General features: G+C 36.9%; 3 protein-coding genes across 7 annotated transcripts; 2 read left to right on the top strand and 1 right to left on the bottom strand.

Moving 5' to 3' along the window:
• Positions 1 to 499: 499 nt before the first annotated feature.
• On the top strand, positions 500 to 10,336 carry LOC143207715 (F-box/LRR-repeat protein 3). Of its 5 annotated transcripts, none has more exons than XM_076421473.1 (6): positions 500 to 779; positions 3,827 to 4,023; positions 8,035 to 8,224; positions 8,367 to 8,586; positions 8,800 to 9,045; positions 9,420 to 10,336. In XM_076421473.1, exons 3-6 carry the CDS (start codon positions 8,035 to 8,037, stop codon positions 9,586 to 9,588), a joined length of 825 nt encoding a protein of 274 aa, XP_076277588.1. In that variant the 5' UTR covers positions 500 to 779; positions 3,827 to 4,023; the 3' UTR covers positions 9,589 to 10,336. The 5 variants fall into 5 exon arrangements, with proteins under 5 accessions (XP_076277588.1, XP_076277589.1, XP_076277585.1 ...); XM_076421474.1 differs by lacking the exon at positions 500 to 779 and adding an exon at positions 3,127 to 3,279; XM_076421470.1 differs by lacking the exons at positions 500 to 779; positions 3,827 to 4,023 and adding an exon at positions 6,160 to 6,771.
• On the bottom strand, positions 10,109 to 15,171 carry LOC143207709 (transmembrane protein 185B). Its single transcript, XM_076421461.1, has 6 exons — positions 14,901 to 15,171; positions 13,937 to 14,282; positions 13,317 to 13,616; positions 13,115 to 13,238; positions 12,810 to 13,034; positions 10,109 to 12,696 (listed from the first exon to the last, which is right to left on the bottom strand). The coding sequence occupies exons 1-5, from the start codon at positions 14,936 to 14,938 to the stop codon at positions 12,823 to 12,825; spliced, it is 1,020 nt and encodes a 339-aa protein (XP_076277576.1). The 5' UTR covers positions 14,939 to 15,171; the 3' UTR covers positions 10,109 to 12,696; positions 12,810 to 12,822.
• A 742-nt stretch (positions 15,172 to 15,913) lies between these two features.
• Rps3a (ribosomal protein S3A) lies at positions 15,914 to 18,122 on the top strand. The gene is made up of 5 exons (XM_076421477.1): positions 15,914 to 16,072; positions 16,715 to 16,818; positions 17,093 to 17,415; positions 17,665 to 17,826; positions 17,914 to 18,122. Exons 1-5 carry the CDS (start codon positions 16,011 to 16,013, stop codon positions 18,064 to 18,066), a joined length of 804 nt encoding a protein of 267 aa, XP_076277592.1. The 5' UTR covers positions 15,914 to 16,010; the 3' UTR covers positions 18,067 to 18,122.
• Positions 18,123 to 18,314: the final 192 nt, after the last annotated feature.

Below are 18,314 nucleotides of genomic sequence, written 5' to 3'. Positions count from 1 at the left end.
ATACAAATATATTTATGCATTATTTCGTAAACATTTGGAAAAACGGTGCAAACTTGTGTAAAGGATTGTAAGGAACGACAAAATCGTGATTTTGAAGATCTATTTCACTACTGTGAAATAGAAAGAAGCACCCGGCCATATTTAACAACTTTCGCATGTTATACAGGTTACAGAATGTTTTTTACATATAAATCGATCACATTTACAACATTTTAAGCGTCGGTCTACCGTGTCTGCCATTTTGAAATTATCTTAGGAATTATCTTGTGACGTCACATTTTTACTGATCTATATATAAGCGATGTACACGACACATCATCTTTACTCTGAACTTGAATATGCGGCGAAAAGCTCTTTTCATAAGTAATAAACTCAGTAAAGAAATTTTATCAAATTCCGAGTAAAGGAAAGATGGCGTTCCGTAGAAACGTGTTTAATTTAATTCTAGAATTCTACATACGAAAGAACCCTGCTTCACATTTGTATTAACCTATATATTTATGTAATCTCGAAACGCGTCAAGGATCATTGACGTACATATCGTTTGCGTGTGTGCCTAACCAATTTTTCGAACAGAGATCTGTATCGTCGTGTTAACGACTCTTATATAAATATATTGATTGCAGAGGTGTTTGAAATTGTACCGCTTCCGAACACCGAACGCATCTGATGACAATGAGCCTAATAGCCTAATACATTTCAGTCTGTTTCAGTCGCTCTCAATCGCTCGGAGACGTCACTTCGATGCTGGTTTATCGTGTCACGAACTACACGTTCAGGTAAAGATCTCTTTCGTACATTTCCTTCGCTCCAGTATTCATTCATTTTCTTTTCTTTTTTTTACAAAAAATTACCTTTAGTAACACCAGTTATTTCTCTGTAACCGCTCGACTGCGTTATGGTCTAAAATTGTAATGAGCAACGACCAACAAGACGTATTTATACGGGGTAACGGGAAATAGTAAACACATTGGTAGAGGCATGGAATATCCGTCGAATATCGTTGAACTTATTCTATTCGGTTGACAAGAAAGTAATTTCGGTATTGTGAAATAAAAGCGATTTATCCAAGCAATGAACTTTAATCAATAAAATATTATCCATTTTGTTCGATGATTTTCTGCCATCTTTCTGGTAACTTCATAATTCCGCGCTCATAAAACTTCTGGTCCTTATCGGCAAGAAACCGATGTAAGTGCGATTTCAGCGAATGTTTTATCATTCAAAGAGTTTTGTAAACTTCGGAATAAATGTTGCAATATGTCCGGACGGAATAATTTTTTACGTGTTATCAAAGATGTGTGTGTGTGTGCGGCAAAACACAATGGTAAAAAGTAAAACATTCACCGATGATGATGACATGAAATCACACTTGGATCAGTTCTTTGCCGATAAGGGTTTTATGCAGTTTTGTGGGCGCGGAATTATGAAGCTGCCAGAAAGATGGCAGAAAATATTTTATTGATTAAAGTTCATTGCTTGAATAAAAAATTTCGGTTTTATTACTTTCTTGCCAACCCAATATATCGTTGTATTCGATAAAATTTTCATCACTGATTTCTTTTTTTCTTTTTTCTTCAAACAAATTCGTCGTCCGATTACTTACATAGACTATAGACCGAAAGCGATGCGAGCTTCGAGAATAGAAGACGCGAGGCGGAACCCTCATCGAATCTTAACGAAATCTTATTAATTGGCTCGGACAAGGTAAACGGCCTGAAAAAATTTCTTGTACATACAATTCTACGTAACGCTCGTCCGTAGTATCCGATCGAAATAAATAAATATACATTCTATTTCTAGTTGTTGTCGACGAAATTAAATCGTTTCACAGTGGTTGCGCGTCGTTCGACGTTGGAAGGGTACCGAGCGAGCGGTTCTATGGAAATTTTTCGTTTCGCTCGAATTGCACCGAGGTCTATCATAGAATCGCATTTTTCGTCAAACTAAATGACTCGTCCACGCCTGATATACGAGAAATTCAGTACTCGATATACATATTTCGCAGAATGGGAACCGGAGGGAACGTCTTGCGACGGCGATGACGCATGTCGCGTCGAAGATATACAGGGTGTTTCCAATCTCGTGGTTTAGTCGGAAACGGAGAGGGAATCTGAATGTAAAAGCAAGCCGAAACAAAACTTGGAATCTTGAAAAAGAGACCTGAAATTTTGCTAGTAAAACAAAATGCATGTAAAGTCAAAGTTTCGTCTCCGAGAGAATCAAATTTAACACTAACCGTACCGAGCACAAAAATTGCCGCAGCGAATTCATGGGGTACTCAATCGAATCGGCAGAATGTCTGCTTCAATCTGACGTTCGGATCATACTATTACGATCATTTCTCGCCGAGATACAGCGAGTTAAAGGAAAAATGGAAATTGAGCATTTTTTAAGCATATTTCCAGAAACACCTGGTACATCGAAATCTTAATGAAATTGAAAAAACAGAAGGAGTGCCTTGAAAAGAAAGAAACACTCTTTCTATTGCTTTTTTGCACAAGACTCTACGACGATTTTTTCGCTTTCTGGAACTCGAATGAAAAAAATCGCACAATATTCAACAACCACACAATGAACACAAGAAAGATAGCCCTTCCAAATGATATTAACGCGGTTTATCAAAAAATTTTGTTGCTCCCCGTGTGATGTTTCAAAGTTGCACAAAATTTCTCTTAACCGTCAATGTTGTCTTCATCTCGTTATAACTTTGTAAAAAACCGACATAGCAACAATCTGAAACAGAGCATGTGAAACTAGAGGTTTCAGGCTTTCAAACCATTGTTTAACGATATCGATACGGCAATTTTTAACGGAGTTATGATCACGTAAAGTGGGAGCAATTTTTCGGGTTCGCACAAGTGAACCCTTAATTCTTTTGAGGAGTGTAGAATGTTTCCTTTGCTACTCGATTAAAGGTGTACGCATGATTTACATACGAACGGATCTATGAGCCAATTCGGAGTGTATTCGGTTCGATAGTTTCCGCGGGATCGTTCACTTTCTGAAACACCCTGTATAAGATAGTCGTGCAGGAGTATCTATAGAACGCATACAGGTAGCAATAGCCGCGGCGCACGTGAGCACGGTAACACGTGTATCAGGTGTTAGTAGCGTGCGACGGCGTCGCGAGTGGCAGAAGGAAAACTGTAAGCTTGTGTACTAGGTCGAGACCGGTTTGCAGGAACCGGCAGCGAAAATATTTGCGAGCATTTTTTGCACACCACTGACGGGGGGGGGGGGGGTGTGCACCGAAAAAGTAATAGCAACTGTTCCGAAGTATGTACTGGTAAAAGAAATACTCTTTTTGTTCGTCCGTTGATGAACATCGGTACGACGTTTTCAACAATGTTCACGGTTTATCTATAGATAAAGAAAGTTGTAATAGTAAGACTTGCAATTAGTCGATAGCGTCGAGGAACGAGGAGATCAGCTTAGAAAAGTAACTCGATCGCCATATGATTAGATTATCCCGCACATATTTTCGCGTTCCCGGTGACCGATCGGAGGTTCTTGTAGATCTTCCACGAAAGAAAAACTTCTTTTCCGAGATTTCTAAAGAGATTAATCCAGCGATGGTATCGCGAGGTCCCTTACGAATTCCAACAAAATTTCTGTACACTGATTTTCGGTACTGTATTGCCCAACAACTGCAAGTACGAAATTTCTTGAACTTCTTCAGTTCATTTACAGTTAAAACATAAAAAATTTCTAATTCAAGAGTGGAGCATATTAAACATGTATAATTGATCAGCTAATGTTATTGATAGAGTGGTATTGATATTGTTCAATCGCAGCATGGTAACATTACGAGTGTTTGTTTCAGGTGAAGCTCGAGAGACATCCAAATCTGATGCTAGTGACCAGCCATTGCAGAAGTAAATGGGTTTCGCTTCCAATAAACACGATTTTCCTGCGCCTACTACTTTCGAGCATCCTGTTCGCCTGTGTCGCGCGGCCTACGATTACACGCTGATCACCGTTTTGGAGGAACGGAAGATTCAGTCTCAGCCAGGGTAACAGGTAATTATCGCTTCTCATGTTTCATTTAATTAGCGTACCTCCTAACATAATGTACCTTAAAACAAAAAACAAACGTTTATAGCTCATTGCAATGTTGTTACCGAAATCTATAAAACGCATTTTTTAAATTATCGTTACAGGCCCAGATAAAAAAGTTGACAAAACATCATTTTTTAAAATTTTGTATAATTCCTACCAATTGCAATCGTAATAAATTTTTGTTTACTTATTCTCTAGCGAACTAGCCGGTCTGACATCTTAAAAAAATTCAAGTCCTTTGGACCAATTTATAAAAAGTTATGCGATTTTTAAGGGTGTCCACTTATTATTGCTGCTGACTGTAGCTTACAGGCTGTTTCTAATTAAATCTAATTAAATTAAAGAGAAGCTATAATCGATAGACAATTAAATCAAATTATTGTTTTCACCTCCGGTCGTTTTTTCATAACAAAAAGTAAAGTGACCATACAGGAGACGGAATGGAATAACGAGGGAAATATTTTCAAGTTCTTTAGAACTGAGCGTTTGGCAGGTGATGTTTAATTAGGTAGTAATTTATATCAGTTCCCTTTCTCTTCGTGATACACGTGAGTCGCAACAGAAAACACGTGAATGGTCTACTGGGAAAACCGGCAACGGACTCCGGCAAGTCCATGACCTCCTTTTAGAGATTACAAACATTTTGTTATATATAATCCCGCGAACTATTAAATAATTATTTATGATATTTCACCGATGCTGCCTATTATGATATTTCGTGTAGGAACATCTTTGGTTTTATTCCATAATGGCGTCCATCGAAAAGTCGCGATGGAATGTAGCTCTTCTCGGGCAAGCTAAAACAGAAACACTTTAAACATATAAAGCTACTCGTAGAACATGGTCTATTACCCGTAGTTTCTTTTTTACTGTTTCACGATATTTGAATTAGAGGATATCTTGCGCGGTGGTTGACAATTTTTGATTGCAATAAGAGATTAGCTTGTAATTAATTCTCTTTTACATATGTAATTGTTCGTCTCTTTATGTAACGCAGTTACAGCGGAACTCGGGGGGATTCGACTTATATAATATATATTATTGCAAAAAGGATAAAGTGTTTTTTAAAGATTAATATACTGTGTAACGGGAAGTAATAGAACATTTTCATGCCACTTTTGCGTGGTAGCCTGCGAGGTAGACTTCGTCAGTTACAAGAAACTGGAACCTGGAAGGAATGGCTTTTCCTCTTTAACCCTTAGTACAGTAAAAGCTCCTTCGTTGTCCTGAATCGTGGGCACGATCGTTGTCCAGTGCCTACCCACTCCACTGCCTGTCAACGCCGAGTTGCTCCGCAGGGCGGCGACGATTGATGTTGGCTCGGGTATATCGGTGTGAACACCTCAACATTGACTCGAGTGAATCGAATACTCAAACTTCTTAATTTCCATTATTCCTTTATGGGACTTTCACTAGCTTATTTCTGGCATATCTCTGATTAAAATGACACCAAACACGATATAATTTCAACTGTATTTAGTGGTTTAATCGACGATGAAAGCTTCGAAGGCAACGAAGAACAGCGTATGGGACATTCTTTGAACTGTATTTCAATTCAACGATCCGTATTTCATTCTGTCCTTCTCTATGTTCGGCTCTCTACCGAAGTCTCGCTTGCGCGGTCGGCGCGATATCTAGACGCAGTTATAAATCAAAAAAAGTGTCCGGGCACGATCGTTGTCCGCTCAAACCCCCGGCTTTTGGACAACGAAGGAGCTTTTACTGTACTCGAATGGCGACTCTGAGGCGTTCAAAATATTGTTTACATCATTGAATATGTCGGTATCTAATCAATTACTAAACATTTAAGTATTGTATGAGCTATTATACCCCAATTCCGTATCCATAAAATTTTAAAAATTATAGTGAATGGAAATGTTCTAGGTCTGAAGAAATGTTTAATTTCCAATAGAGTTAAAATTGAGTTAACGATTTCACGATTTCACAGTCGACCTTCACGAACATTTAAAAAAAAATTCCAATTGAATCGATGAAAAACTGAGTTGTTGGCAGATTTTTGTCCAAAAAGATCGGTTTCTGGCCCACTGTGCGACGTCGCTATAGAAGATCAGATTATTGTATTAGATGCAATGCAGTCTCGTGTATCATATTGTTCGCTTTCTACAAACTGAAGATCCGCAATCCGGTTTGTAAGAATGATCGGTCGTCCGAGGGTTGGATCCTTCATGTGAAAACAACATTGCGCGTCTGATTCATTACAGCGCGTCTCGTGTACCGAGCACGTGCATGCCCTAGTCGTCGGGAACCGCCGCGAGCCTACCGTGGTCCCAATCCGATCAATGCTGGCTCGTTGCACAACGATTACACATGCCTTTCCAGTCGTCCTTTCGCTTTTTCTCTGCACCTCCTTCGCGAAGGCCGCGGCAGCCAATGGTTCTCGCTACCAAGCTCAATCGGAGTATGTACTCTCTCTTTCCTAGACACCGTTTGCACCCGTTCCCTTCGCGTGGCTAACTCTCGCGAAGACAGTCGCGCAGAGCCCGCCGAGGCTGCCTGCTGTACTCGTTAACCGGCACCCTGAACGAAAATTGTCCGAGGTGCGTGGCACTGTCGAGTCAACGCGCGAATTTCGTGTTTCCTGTAGGGTTCACCGCTTCTGGCTGCGTTTCACCTACTTCCTGCATGAATAAAGCCCTAGGCCTGGGTCCGGAAAAGCTCACGATGTGGCTCGAGTGTGTAGACGGACAGGTGACCGCAACTTGTGATACACCGGTGAATCATTTTCGAATCTTCTGGTCGTTTATCCGGGCGAGGGATCGATGAACCTTTGGTTGAACAAACCCATTCGTTTTTAACTGTTTCTCGTTTACAATCACAATTTCTCGCCGTGCTCTTGTTTGTCTACAACAAGTGGGTGATCAGTAGACTGCGGATGTTATGCATTTATGAGAAAAATGAGTAGGTGAAAGATGAAACAGTGAAAGGATAATCGGATAAAATATCTAGATTCCTTCTCGAAGATAATAAACAAGGATTTATTTGATGAATTTTATCGGAAGGTAACAAGCGGCGTTCAACGAGTCTAATTATTTGCACAACCGAATACTTTCTTTGAAAAATGTATAATTTTATTATTTAGGAGTTTTCAAAATATTCGGCTAAGTTTCTCCTCTTGAACCTCGAACGCTTTCGCTGTTTCAATGCGGGGGTCTACTGTCTCCTAACATTTTAATCAAATGCAAATTAGCAACTGTTTGAATTGTAAGGAAAAATCGGGTGAAATAAACCTGCACAAGCAAGCATCGTAAATGAATGGAATGAACGGTGTCACCGCAAACTAGCCGCAGACTGTCTCCTCTTTCAAACTACAGACTGCACTTTACCGTGTCGTTACCTACCTGCGCGTATGCTTGTATCGAATTTCGAAGCACTCGAAGGAAACCTCTGCTAAAACTAGCAGGTCAGGTGTTGTCTATACACAACTGCGGTCACAATATTTGTCATTCCATTCTGTTCATTGATACTTGTCTACAACCAAAACCTGTTGACACAAACTAAAAAACTATCTTACTTTTGTTTTATCAATTTCTTTGATCGATATGCTCATTGGGAGGAATGCCCTCTAAAAGTTTTCAATGTTGTTACTCGAACGAGATTGTAACAGCAAAAATGATTAGAACATGGAGGTAACAATATATTTTATAAATTTATAATATATGTTATATAAGTGATTTGAAAAATGTGTTATTGGCAAATTAACTAAAGGCGTGTAGAACTTTTGTAATGTTAAAAAGCTTGATTACAACGAGGATTCAAATAAATCGGAAAAGATTAAAATACGTACATAACACTTTCATCGCACGAATTCAATACAATTACTTTGAATTGGATAGCTATGAAAAGGGACCACAAACAATGGGCTTATAGAGTCTATAAGTTATTCTTACAATAATGAATCAGTTTAGAAATATGAACATAGAGATACTATTTTTACTTGACCTTCGTTGTTAGATGCTGGCACTAATGAGCACTGCGAAGCCCGGTCTTCTGGAGATCGACAATGATAAATTCAAGACCATAATGAAGATATCGAACGAAGAAGGGATCGAGCAAAGGAAGGATCGATCCGGGAAGGACGAAGATGCTTCGAAAACACTGCAACTTCTTCGTATAAAAGGATATCCGCGATTGTTACCCGAAGGTATTGTATATTCATACAAAATAAAAATGGTCTGCACTCTACATTGAAATGATTGACCGATATTCTTTTCATTGAATCTTTTTAATGTTTTACGTTTCACCGAAGATTTCACCACAGATTTATTAAATCGTTTGTATTACAGGGATCCAGGCGTTAGTCAATTATTGTCGATACCTGCGAGAATTATGTCTCTCGTATTCGTTGCTCAGCGATGAATTGTTACTAGCGCTATGCTCCGAGAAACAGATGCAATTGGAGACTTTGCGATTGGAAGTGCATCAGGAGATCAAGCCGCTTCCGCGAGTCAGCGATACAGCTTGGTGTACATTTTCGAGTCGACTGCCGAACATAAACCTTGTGTTGTGAGTGCACTTTTTCCTAACTACAGGATGATATTCGGTAATCGTTTAAAGACGTCTTTGTGCTATCTGGGTAGATAGACCAGATCCAAACATTCGAGATTTCTAGAGATTCTATTATTCGAGATTCTATTATTTCAAGAAATAATAAATTCATTGTCTTTTTAATTTACACAAGTATACGTAACAGCGTCTTGTTTTACTAAAACAATTTAGATCGTCGTACATGACGAACGAAGACGATCAGAGTTTGCTTCTCGCTCCCTACGTTCCTATAACACACTTGTATTTTGGAGAGGCACCGTCTGAAGCAACATTGTTACGCATTGGTTGCGTATGTCCTCGGTTGGTCGAGTTAGTTATCGCTGCTTATGGACCGGACAAACTTGACCGAGCACTGCTGTCTGTCGCCGAAGGATGTGCATGCCTAAGCGCCGTCGGTTTGGGCGATTGTGAAATCACGTACGTACAATAAACAATAGATCCCGCAGAATCGAGGATGACGAAAAGAAGAAACGATATACATATGAGATGAAAAAGGAAACGCAGCAAGCATAATGTTTTACTTAAATTCTTTGCATGCATCACGGTTAATGGTTCTTTCATGAAAATGTACCTGTTTTTCGAACGGAGAAATTCGAGATACAATAACGATGATAAATGAGATAGGATAGATAGATTAATTATATTACGAGTATCGATGTATCTTGAGTATCTTCATTTTAAGAATAGATTACAGTAACGTTTCTGCTTTAATAATCCTGATTATTTATTGCTTCATATTGCATGAAGTAAATGCATTAGATGCTAATCGGTTTTATTTTTCTTGACCACAGTTGCTCAGGATTGTTGGAATTCGTCACGCTATGCGCGAAACGACTGCGAATACTATACGTGTGGGAAACGTCGTTGATAGAAGACTTTGAACTGGACGTGACGGAATTATCGAAAAAGATTTCGCAGCACCTTGGACGAACGTGGGTACCTGAATACATACCGTGCTGAAAGTTTTTAGTGGTAATCAAATCGATTTGTAATTTGTACGATACATTAATGGCAGACAATATATAGTGTCGCGCATTCGTCAGAAACGTGCGTATAAGTGATAATTAGACTGTATTGACTGTATAGTCCATCCATTCGTATTTTTTACATGAATCGATTACGCGAAGAACACGGAAATATAATTTCAGCTCGCCATGTAGAAATCGTATGTGTTGTAAGCTTCATAATGTCGATATTTATATATAAAATCGTTGTTTAATATCATCGTCATTAAACTCGAAACTGTAACGTATAATCGTTTCAGTTAAAAAAATATTCATACTCCGAGTAGTTTAGGATCAGATCGATAATTTTCACGAGAAACAAGCACAGCGGAAAATTGTAATCATATTTTGTTATTGTCTTCGTTAATTTATATATATATATGCTTATGTTAAATATATCCGAACTCTCTGTACGTTTTACACGACTCGATGAAAAAGAACGAAAAAAGCCACGTATTGTAAAAATTGCTCGTGTCTGTTAATACCAAAAAATATAAACTTTATTAGATTATAATGGTACCTTTTTGCGAGTGGTGTATATATAAAATAAAATGATACCACTGCTTATTTATCGATCGTCGCTCATGGTAGATATGTATAATATACAATAATTAATAATATAGTCAATAATGTTATTGTAATACAACAGACTATGTACATTATTTCTACATCATAACACAATAAATGATTGGATATACTTAATAGTTAATGGTATCTATTAACGTTAACAATTAATGCTCTTATCGTTTAATCGCCTGTGTTTTTGAACATCGCGCAAATATTTTACTTTTTCATTTTACATCTTACCGATGTTATTCTAAAAGATGCGAAGTGCTCAGTCTTGTATCCCAGCCGATATATATCCGATCTCCTGTCCCAATAAGGCCGATCAAGAACATAATGTTTCAACAATTTACGCTTCGTTTACAACAAACCATGTTAACACATTCAAAAATCAGCATTGTTTACTTTGTATCCTAAAAAGTTTTAATTTCACACGCATTACGCGTAACGCACGACTTATCGAACGAATGGTTTCCTTTTTTTTTGCAGTATCATGAACATGCTCAAAGATTGGCATACATTACCAGGTACGTTGCATCTGTTCTTCGTTCATCGGAGGTTTATTCTCGACATTCTCGACGCGAATGCACATGTTATTCGATTGAATTCTAGTAAACAGAAGTCTCCACGATCACGACAAAATTTCAGTATAAAACGTCGCGTTCAACGTAAACGTATACAATATAGTACGTACGGTAATTCGGAATCATTTCAATATCCGACCATCGTATTAAACTCTCAGCTTGTTGAAAGACTCCGTTCATTTAATCGATTACGGTAAAATTGAAATGATTTGGTATATAATAACGGCGCATACTTGTTATATTATCAATTAGGAAATGCACTAATTATTCATTGGTACCTTTAAGCAACTAACACGAGTTGTAAACATACAAAAGAATTTAAGCCTAAATGTATCATCGCTTAAAGTAACAGAGCCCTTTGAACATGTTTGACGCGCACACATCAAAATGACTATCTGCTAATATCAATATATGAATATTTTAATAAAAAATATTGCAAACATTTTAGGAACACGTACAAAAATTATTCTAATATAAATATATGGCTCTCGTTTCTAATTATGTGTCAACTTATTTGTCATGAACACGGACATAAATATGCGTAGTAAATCATAAAAGTATTTTTAAAAAAGAAAGGTTCGAATATATACTTATATGCGAAGTATTTTCACAAAAGGAAAACTGACAATATAGTATTATAATTTTAGCATCGTACTCCGTTTACAATCCCTTCGCTCTCTATTTGCTACATGCATTGTACAGTTAAGTCTCGTTCAATGCTGGAATTTGTATTGTTATCTCGTATTAGAAACAAGGGAAGCTGATCAATATATATAAATGTATATATATGTATATATTGTTCACAGTGTTCGTCTGTCCTATATTATTATTTTATTTTTATGTATACGACTTAATACTTAGTAATTTTAAGACAACTAAAGATTATATCCGAGACTTAACTATGTACATAATCAGTTTGTTTAAATGTGGCCTGTACAACGTTACTTAATCCTGTAACCTGGCGTGCTATTTACATTGTAAATCGGTTCGAAGTATAAGTAATTCTAAACCAAGCTTCGTCTCATACAAATCACGGTGTATTATAAGAGTTAAACAAAATTTTCAACACAGGTCTTAAATCGCATGTAAAACATGTCTAAAGTATTGTTAATTTTTAGCACCAGCTTAGGCATGTTCACCATTCTTTGTAACCGCTACTTTTGGCAAAGTAATGTTAATACTATCGTTACGTAACTTCGCTATTAACAGGCATAACAAAATAGGTCGACAATCATCTTATATCATTACGAAGGAGCAATCAAACAAATGGACGGGTCGATTACTTACTCTACGCCAGAAACCTGCAATCGGTGGACTTACTAGAACTTGTCCTACTTCGCTTTTGGTTCAACACGATTCGTCTGCGTTTCGTTTGAACGGAAACAGTGAAATAACACAGGTCGAAGTAAATCCATGCGTCGCAGAAATCCTCTCTACGTATTAATTTAAGTGTTTGAATACACATAAAAAATTGATGCAGCTTTAAGAGACATAATGATTTTCTTTTTGAGCATTGCGACTGCTAAATTTGCTCGAGGGGCCGTTCGTCTAGCATCGATAATAAAATTTTCCGTTTCTCTCACCGGTCTCCTTAGTTAATTGATCGTACAAAATTTTGTAGAGTTCTCCCTATCAAAATCTTCACAGTTACTGCGGAAGGCTTCAGCCCCAGGAACAAAATAGGATAATATTATACTGGATAATTCTGATTGCCTTGGCGCACAATGAGTTTAACAATAACAAGATTTTCATTACGACGTATCGCACTGAAAATAATAGTTTTTTCCTTTTTTTTCTTTTTATAATAGATTTCACTATTATACATGCACCTGTCTATTATCTGTTAAGATATGGCTCTTGGTATATATTCACCACAGGTCATATCGATAAAAATATTCAAATTCCCTGAATCGATCCTGCAAGATTAGTTGTCTCGTTAGCGATTTGATAACAGAGTATTTGATTACGTTAATCTGTGCGACATCTTAACACACAAATATGTGAACACGTAATAATTTTTTATACAAACCTAGATAAAATAATCAATCGGGCATGTCGATCGAAATTATAGGTACGACAGGTTTCGTTAGGTCGATTTTCTTAATGTGTTTCTCATTTTTATCCGAAACCATTGGCTCGGATGGTGGTTGATCCTGATCGCTTCTTGGCTGGTACGAAATATTACCATATTCTTGAAGCAACGGGCACAATCCTAATAAAAAATGACAAAAATCTTTTCTAATGCCAAACCACCCTGAAATGAATTAAGATGAATGATTAACACCAATTCATATAATCTCAAGTTTCGAATGCAACGAAATTAATGTTTCTTACATCTATTTCCACCTTTCGCGTCGAAAGACATAAAAATAAGTGTTACATGGGATATTAAAAGCGGCATAGCTACTGTAGTATAATTTAATGAAATATCTCCGTCCAATTTGTTTGCTAGTAACACCTGTAATCAAATAAAATTCAACATTAGTCAAACGTATCGATTGTTTCCGATTTCATCGACAGAAATCGTTCCACTTACTTGGAACACTGAGATTGGAACCACAAGAAATGTGTACGCCAACGCAGAATTCAAAGATGTTCGCCTCTGTCTGGCAGTAACCTGCGGTGCTCTTAATAAAACGGCTGCGAATACTATCGCGTATAGTACAGCCACTAAAGACAAGCTCAAAAGTGTCCAAACAGGCACGAACACTACTTCCCAACTCCACGAGATAAAACCGTCTAGCCTCAATGCCAGAAAGATAAACTGCAGTACGTTAACCGCACAGAACAGTTCGAGTTCGAACGATCGATCATGTTTCGCAGCCCAAATACATACCTGTAAACATAAAATATTCACGTTAATTTATGATTATAACTTTAAATTAGTTTACGATATCAGAGTCAAAACTTCAATTGTAATTGTTAGACTGCAGATCTTTATGCAAAATAAAAATGTTTTGCATTGATTGCGGGAAGCAGGAATAGCATAAAAATTGATTTCATCCCTTAATGACTTTGTTATATTAAAAACAACATTACAATATTATATTTCACCCAACCAATTTCTTCGTAAATGCATAAAGATCCACAGTCTAGTAATTATACTTGTTTTATACTTCCAGCCTTAAACTTCCAGTTTAATTGAGATATACTTACTGCTATTGACACTATCGAAATGAAGATAAGTGGTATAAATACAAGTATCCAAAGGTGCCTTTCAGATTCTAATTTATCACATACTAACAATTCAAACATTAACAGGATCAAGTGTAATGCCAAAGTAATTAACATCGCCTTGTAATGTACATAGGCATCTCCTTCCAGTCTGGCGTGCGGGTGTCTCCACCACACGTAACTTCCAACGGTAGCACCCAAAATTACCATACTCTTCCAAAACCATATCGGCGTGAATACGCACCAATAACTCCATTCTATGAAACCATCCAGTCGCAGAGCGAACAGGGATGTAAATATCATCAAACAGCAATGCACTAAAAATTTGCTGGAATACAAAATTAAGAGAAATTAGTATCGAAATATACTCTAAAATTGTCATACACAGACACATCTGATTTTTATATATATTTTTAAGAAATTACTTCTTGAAATAGAAAAAAAAAATAGTAGAAATCGGTATTCTCGAAAAATTATCAATTAAATGACTTAATACAGGGAAAAATAACTCCACCGATTGCACAACATACATTTTTTTTAATGTATAAATCGATGAATCGCGACTAAGGTCAAGAACCTCGAAACAATGACAAAATTTGCTGAATAAAGAGAGACGGGCATTTGTTTAAAATACGCGTCTGACCTATTTATAAAGTATAACCCAAACTAAAATTAAGCTATTGACATATTATGGTTTAATTATAGACAAGTTTATCCGTATATCAAATGATCTGCTGCTGACTTTTAACAACAAAAAAAAGGAGAATCTCGAATCGAAATGTATCCGTGAGAAAATAATCTTCCTTGTTACATATATATATTTTTTTTCATTTATTTTGCACAATGCTCCATATATGAGAGTTCGTTATCGCACATTATTAATTCGCCGTTAATCCGTATACAGGATTTGAGGAAAATCCGTGTAAATTCACGCGCGAGGTTTTACCTTGGATTGAAGTCTTGAAAGAGTGTTTGCAGATTCATGATTATCAGAAACGTTTTGTAGGCCAACTACTCGACGTAAATCTTCGGGATGACCGTCGCGTATAAACGCATCCCACCGAAAATCGTTTCATTTACCGCAGAGTTTATCGCGGAAGAACACGAACAGTGAGCTCCGCATTTGCAGGCGTAAAAGAAAAAATAAATCCCACCGTTTCGCACGCGAAAATTCGAATTGCACTGAAAGCAGCCGAAGGCCAGCAGCTGTCGACTGTCGACACTCGATACGTCAAGTGATAACTTAAACGTTAGCAGAGAACTTCGTACTTATTTCGAATGCACATACGAAATGTGTAATGCATGAAAAGTTTAATCGCTCGATCGGTTCTAGGCAGTTCTAGGAGCACGTTTTAGATGCATCGATACATCGTAACAGATTACATAGAGATAATGTGCAAGTACGATTTCAAAACTAACTCGTCTAAAATCTTGTCCATTTTGTGTTCATTTTTTAAAGTATAGTATCGGAAAGAAAATTTCATCTTTGCAAATATTCGAAACTAATAACGAAGATATTAGAAAGAATAGGTTTCTTAGATTGTAATGCTTTTGGAATAATTTTGTCGACAAATTTTAAGATAGTGGAATGGAATAAAATCCTATTTTTAATGAGAACAGCCTTTGTAGATCCAAAATAAATAAAAATTGTACAAAATTCTATCGTATTTTATATTCTAGCCGTTTTTTAACATTTCCGTAAGCCGTAAGCCATAAATGCATAAAGAAGTAATATACCGAGTGGTGCAGCATAATTTCAATGATGAAGCCAAGGAAGCTGCATTTGCACCAATGTATACTTTCTATACATTTTGCATCTTATGTCAATATACTCGAATAAAGAAAATAAAAGGGATACGCACGTAAAATTTTATTACGATTTGCTAGCTTTAATTCTTTCAATAAGCCATTCACTTTTAAAAACGATTGTAAAAAGCGAATGCAAGTAGAAATGCATCGACCAATCAGCGTTCACGTACGTGCCGACAACTCGTAGATCGCTCTACTAGTTTCCGGTGGTGTGTGAGCGTGCCTCTTTTCGTCTGTAACCTCAATCATGGCGGTGGGTAAAAATAAGGGACTATCGAAAGGAGGTAAAAAGGGAGTGAAGAAGAAGATGTAAGTGAATTATAATATGTTTCCTTTGAACTTTAAACCCTCGTTATGAGAATAAGTTAATATTTCGTCTTTTACCTAGCAAGATGCTTTGAATTAAAACAGATTTCGTTCACATGACATTTCAGTGTTTAGAATACTCTCCACGATCGTTACCTTGCCTTTAATAATATTTCTGAATTCGAGTGAAAAATAAGCTAACAGCAACGTATATTTCTTCAAAAATAATTACTTATTTAAAATAATATTTTTGAAGTGCATCCTCGATGTATACGTAAATACTGTACTTAATGTGGACTCCACGTTGATATTATTTGAGTTTTTAGAATACACTCAACGATCGTTACCTTGCCTTTAATAATATTCCTGAACTCGAGTGAAAAATAAGCAAACAGTAACGTATATTTCTTCAAAAATAATTACATATTTAAAATAATATTTTCAAGGTGTATCCTCGATCCTTTGATTCAAAGCATCGTTAATGAATGAAATATTCGTTATATCGCATCTAAAACGTGGCAGATACTTCAGAATACGAATATGAATTAAATCCACGATGTTCGTTTCATAATATATTTAAGTTGTTATTCTAACCTTAAAGAGCAACATGGAAGCGTAACCTAACTGTGTTTTCTTTATATTTAGTGTTGATCCTTTCACTCGTAAGGACTGGTATGATGTCAAGGCACCGTCTATGTTCACCAACCGTCATGTTGGCAAAACATTGGTTAACAGAACCCAAGGAACAAGTAAGATATTTTGAAAATTGAAAAATAGTATGCAACTCCAGCTCCATGAAAGTGCTCTCATCACTTTTTGTGGCGTTTTATGTTGCGAAAGAAAAATGCAGCGTCTAGACCACAGTGTTGCTTCAAAGAAATACTAAAGCTAGATGTTGCTACAAATTTTCATAGTTAACGCATCGAGTACGGCGCTCTGCTCGCCAAACGTGCTTTTAATGCGTTAACATCATTTTCCTTTTTTCAAATTAGTTTCCTCGCTAACTGTTTGCATATTTCACAGAGATCGCATCTGAAGGTCTGAAGTACAGAGTATTCGAAGTCTCATTGGCCGACTTGCAGAACGATGGAGATGCAGAGAGATCTTTCCGTAAATTCAGGTTGATCGCAGAAGATGTTCAACATCGTAACGTATTGACCAACTTCCACGGCATGGACTTGACCACCGACAAATTGAGGTCCATGGTTAAGAAATGGCAAACGCTGATCGAAGCTAACGTCGATGTAAAAACTACCGACGGCTACCTTCTCAGAGTTTTCTGCATTGGTTTCACCAACAAAGATCAGTTGAGCACAAGGAAAACATGTTACGCGCAGCATGCACAGGTTTGTGATTTTAGTTACGTGATATTCTATACTAAGTATTTGCAACTGATAATAATTCACGAGAGTATAATTTGACTTTTGTGTTACACGACGTTGCAGAAAGAAATTGTGCACTTGCTTACCACATTACTTCTGTTTTATAAGAAGTAGTGATATAGACTGTAGCAACAATTGACTAATTTTTATACAAGATAAATGTTTTATATAAAATTATTTATTATTTATAAATAATCGCGATTGCGTGCTTAGGTTAAGAAAATCAGGCAGAAGATGGTAGACACAATTACCAATGATGTTACGAAGAGCGACTTGAAGGGTGTTGTTAGTAAACTTCTGCCAGATGCCACAGCCAAAGATATCGAGAAGGCTTCGCAAGGCATTTACCCGCTCCACGACGTTTATATTCGTAAAGTATGTTTGCGCATATTATTTGAACATTGTCATAAATACAGCAATAATAACAGCGTTTATAATAATAACAACTTTGCTCTTGAACAGGTTAAAGTATTGAAGAAACCACGTTTTGAACTGAGCAAACTATTGGAACTTCACGGAGACAGTGCAGGCAGCAAGACCGAGGAAGTAGGAGAAAGCGGCTCGAAGGTCGACAGACCGGAAGGCTACGAACCACCTGTACAGGAATCTGTTTAAGGGAGTAATTCTCTTTCGATATTTGATATAAATAAAAGTCACGTTCAGTGCAGAAATTGTTGCCAGTCTTTCCTGTGTTTTACCTGTCTTCGAGAGTTCTTCTTGGTAAAATAACGAAAGAAAATTTGATTTTAATAGTAAATATTTATTATCGAGAATATTTTGATATAATACATCTTATTATTAACACAATGAATACGAACGGATAGATAATTATAAAAAAATAGAACTTCAATTTTATTTGGTTA

This window comes from Lasioglossum baleicum, chromosome 4 (assembly GCF_051020765.1).
Source record: "Lasioglossum baleicum chromosome 4, iyLasBale1, whole genome shotgun sequence".
In the NCBI taxonomy this organism is placed as follows: Eukaryota; Metazoa; Arthropoda; class Insecta; order Hymenoptera; family Halictidae; genus Lasioglossum; species Lasioglossum baleicum.
This window is presented reverse-complemented; position numbering and strand designations above follow the sequence as displayed.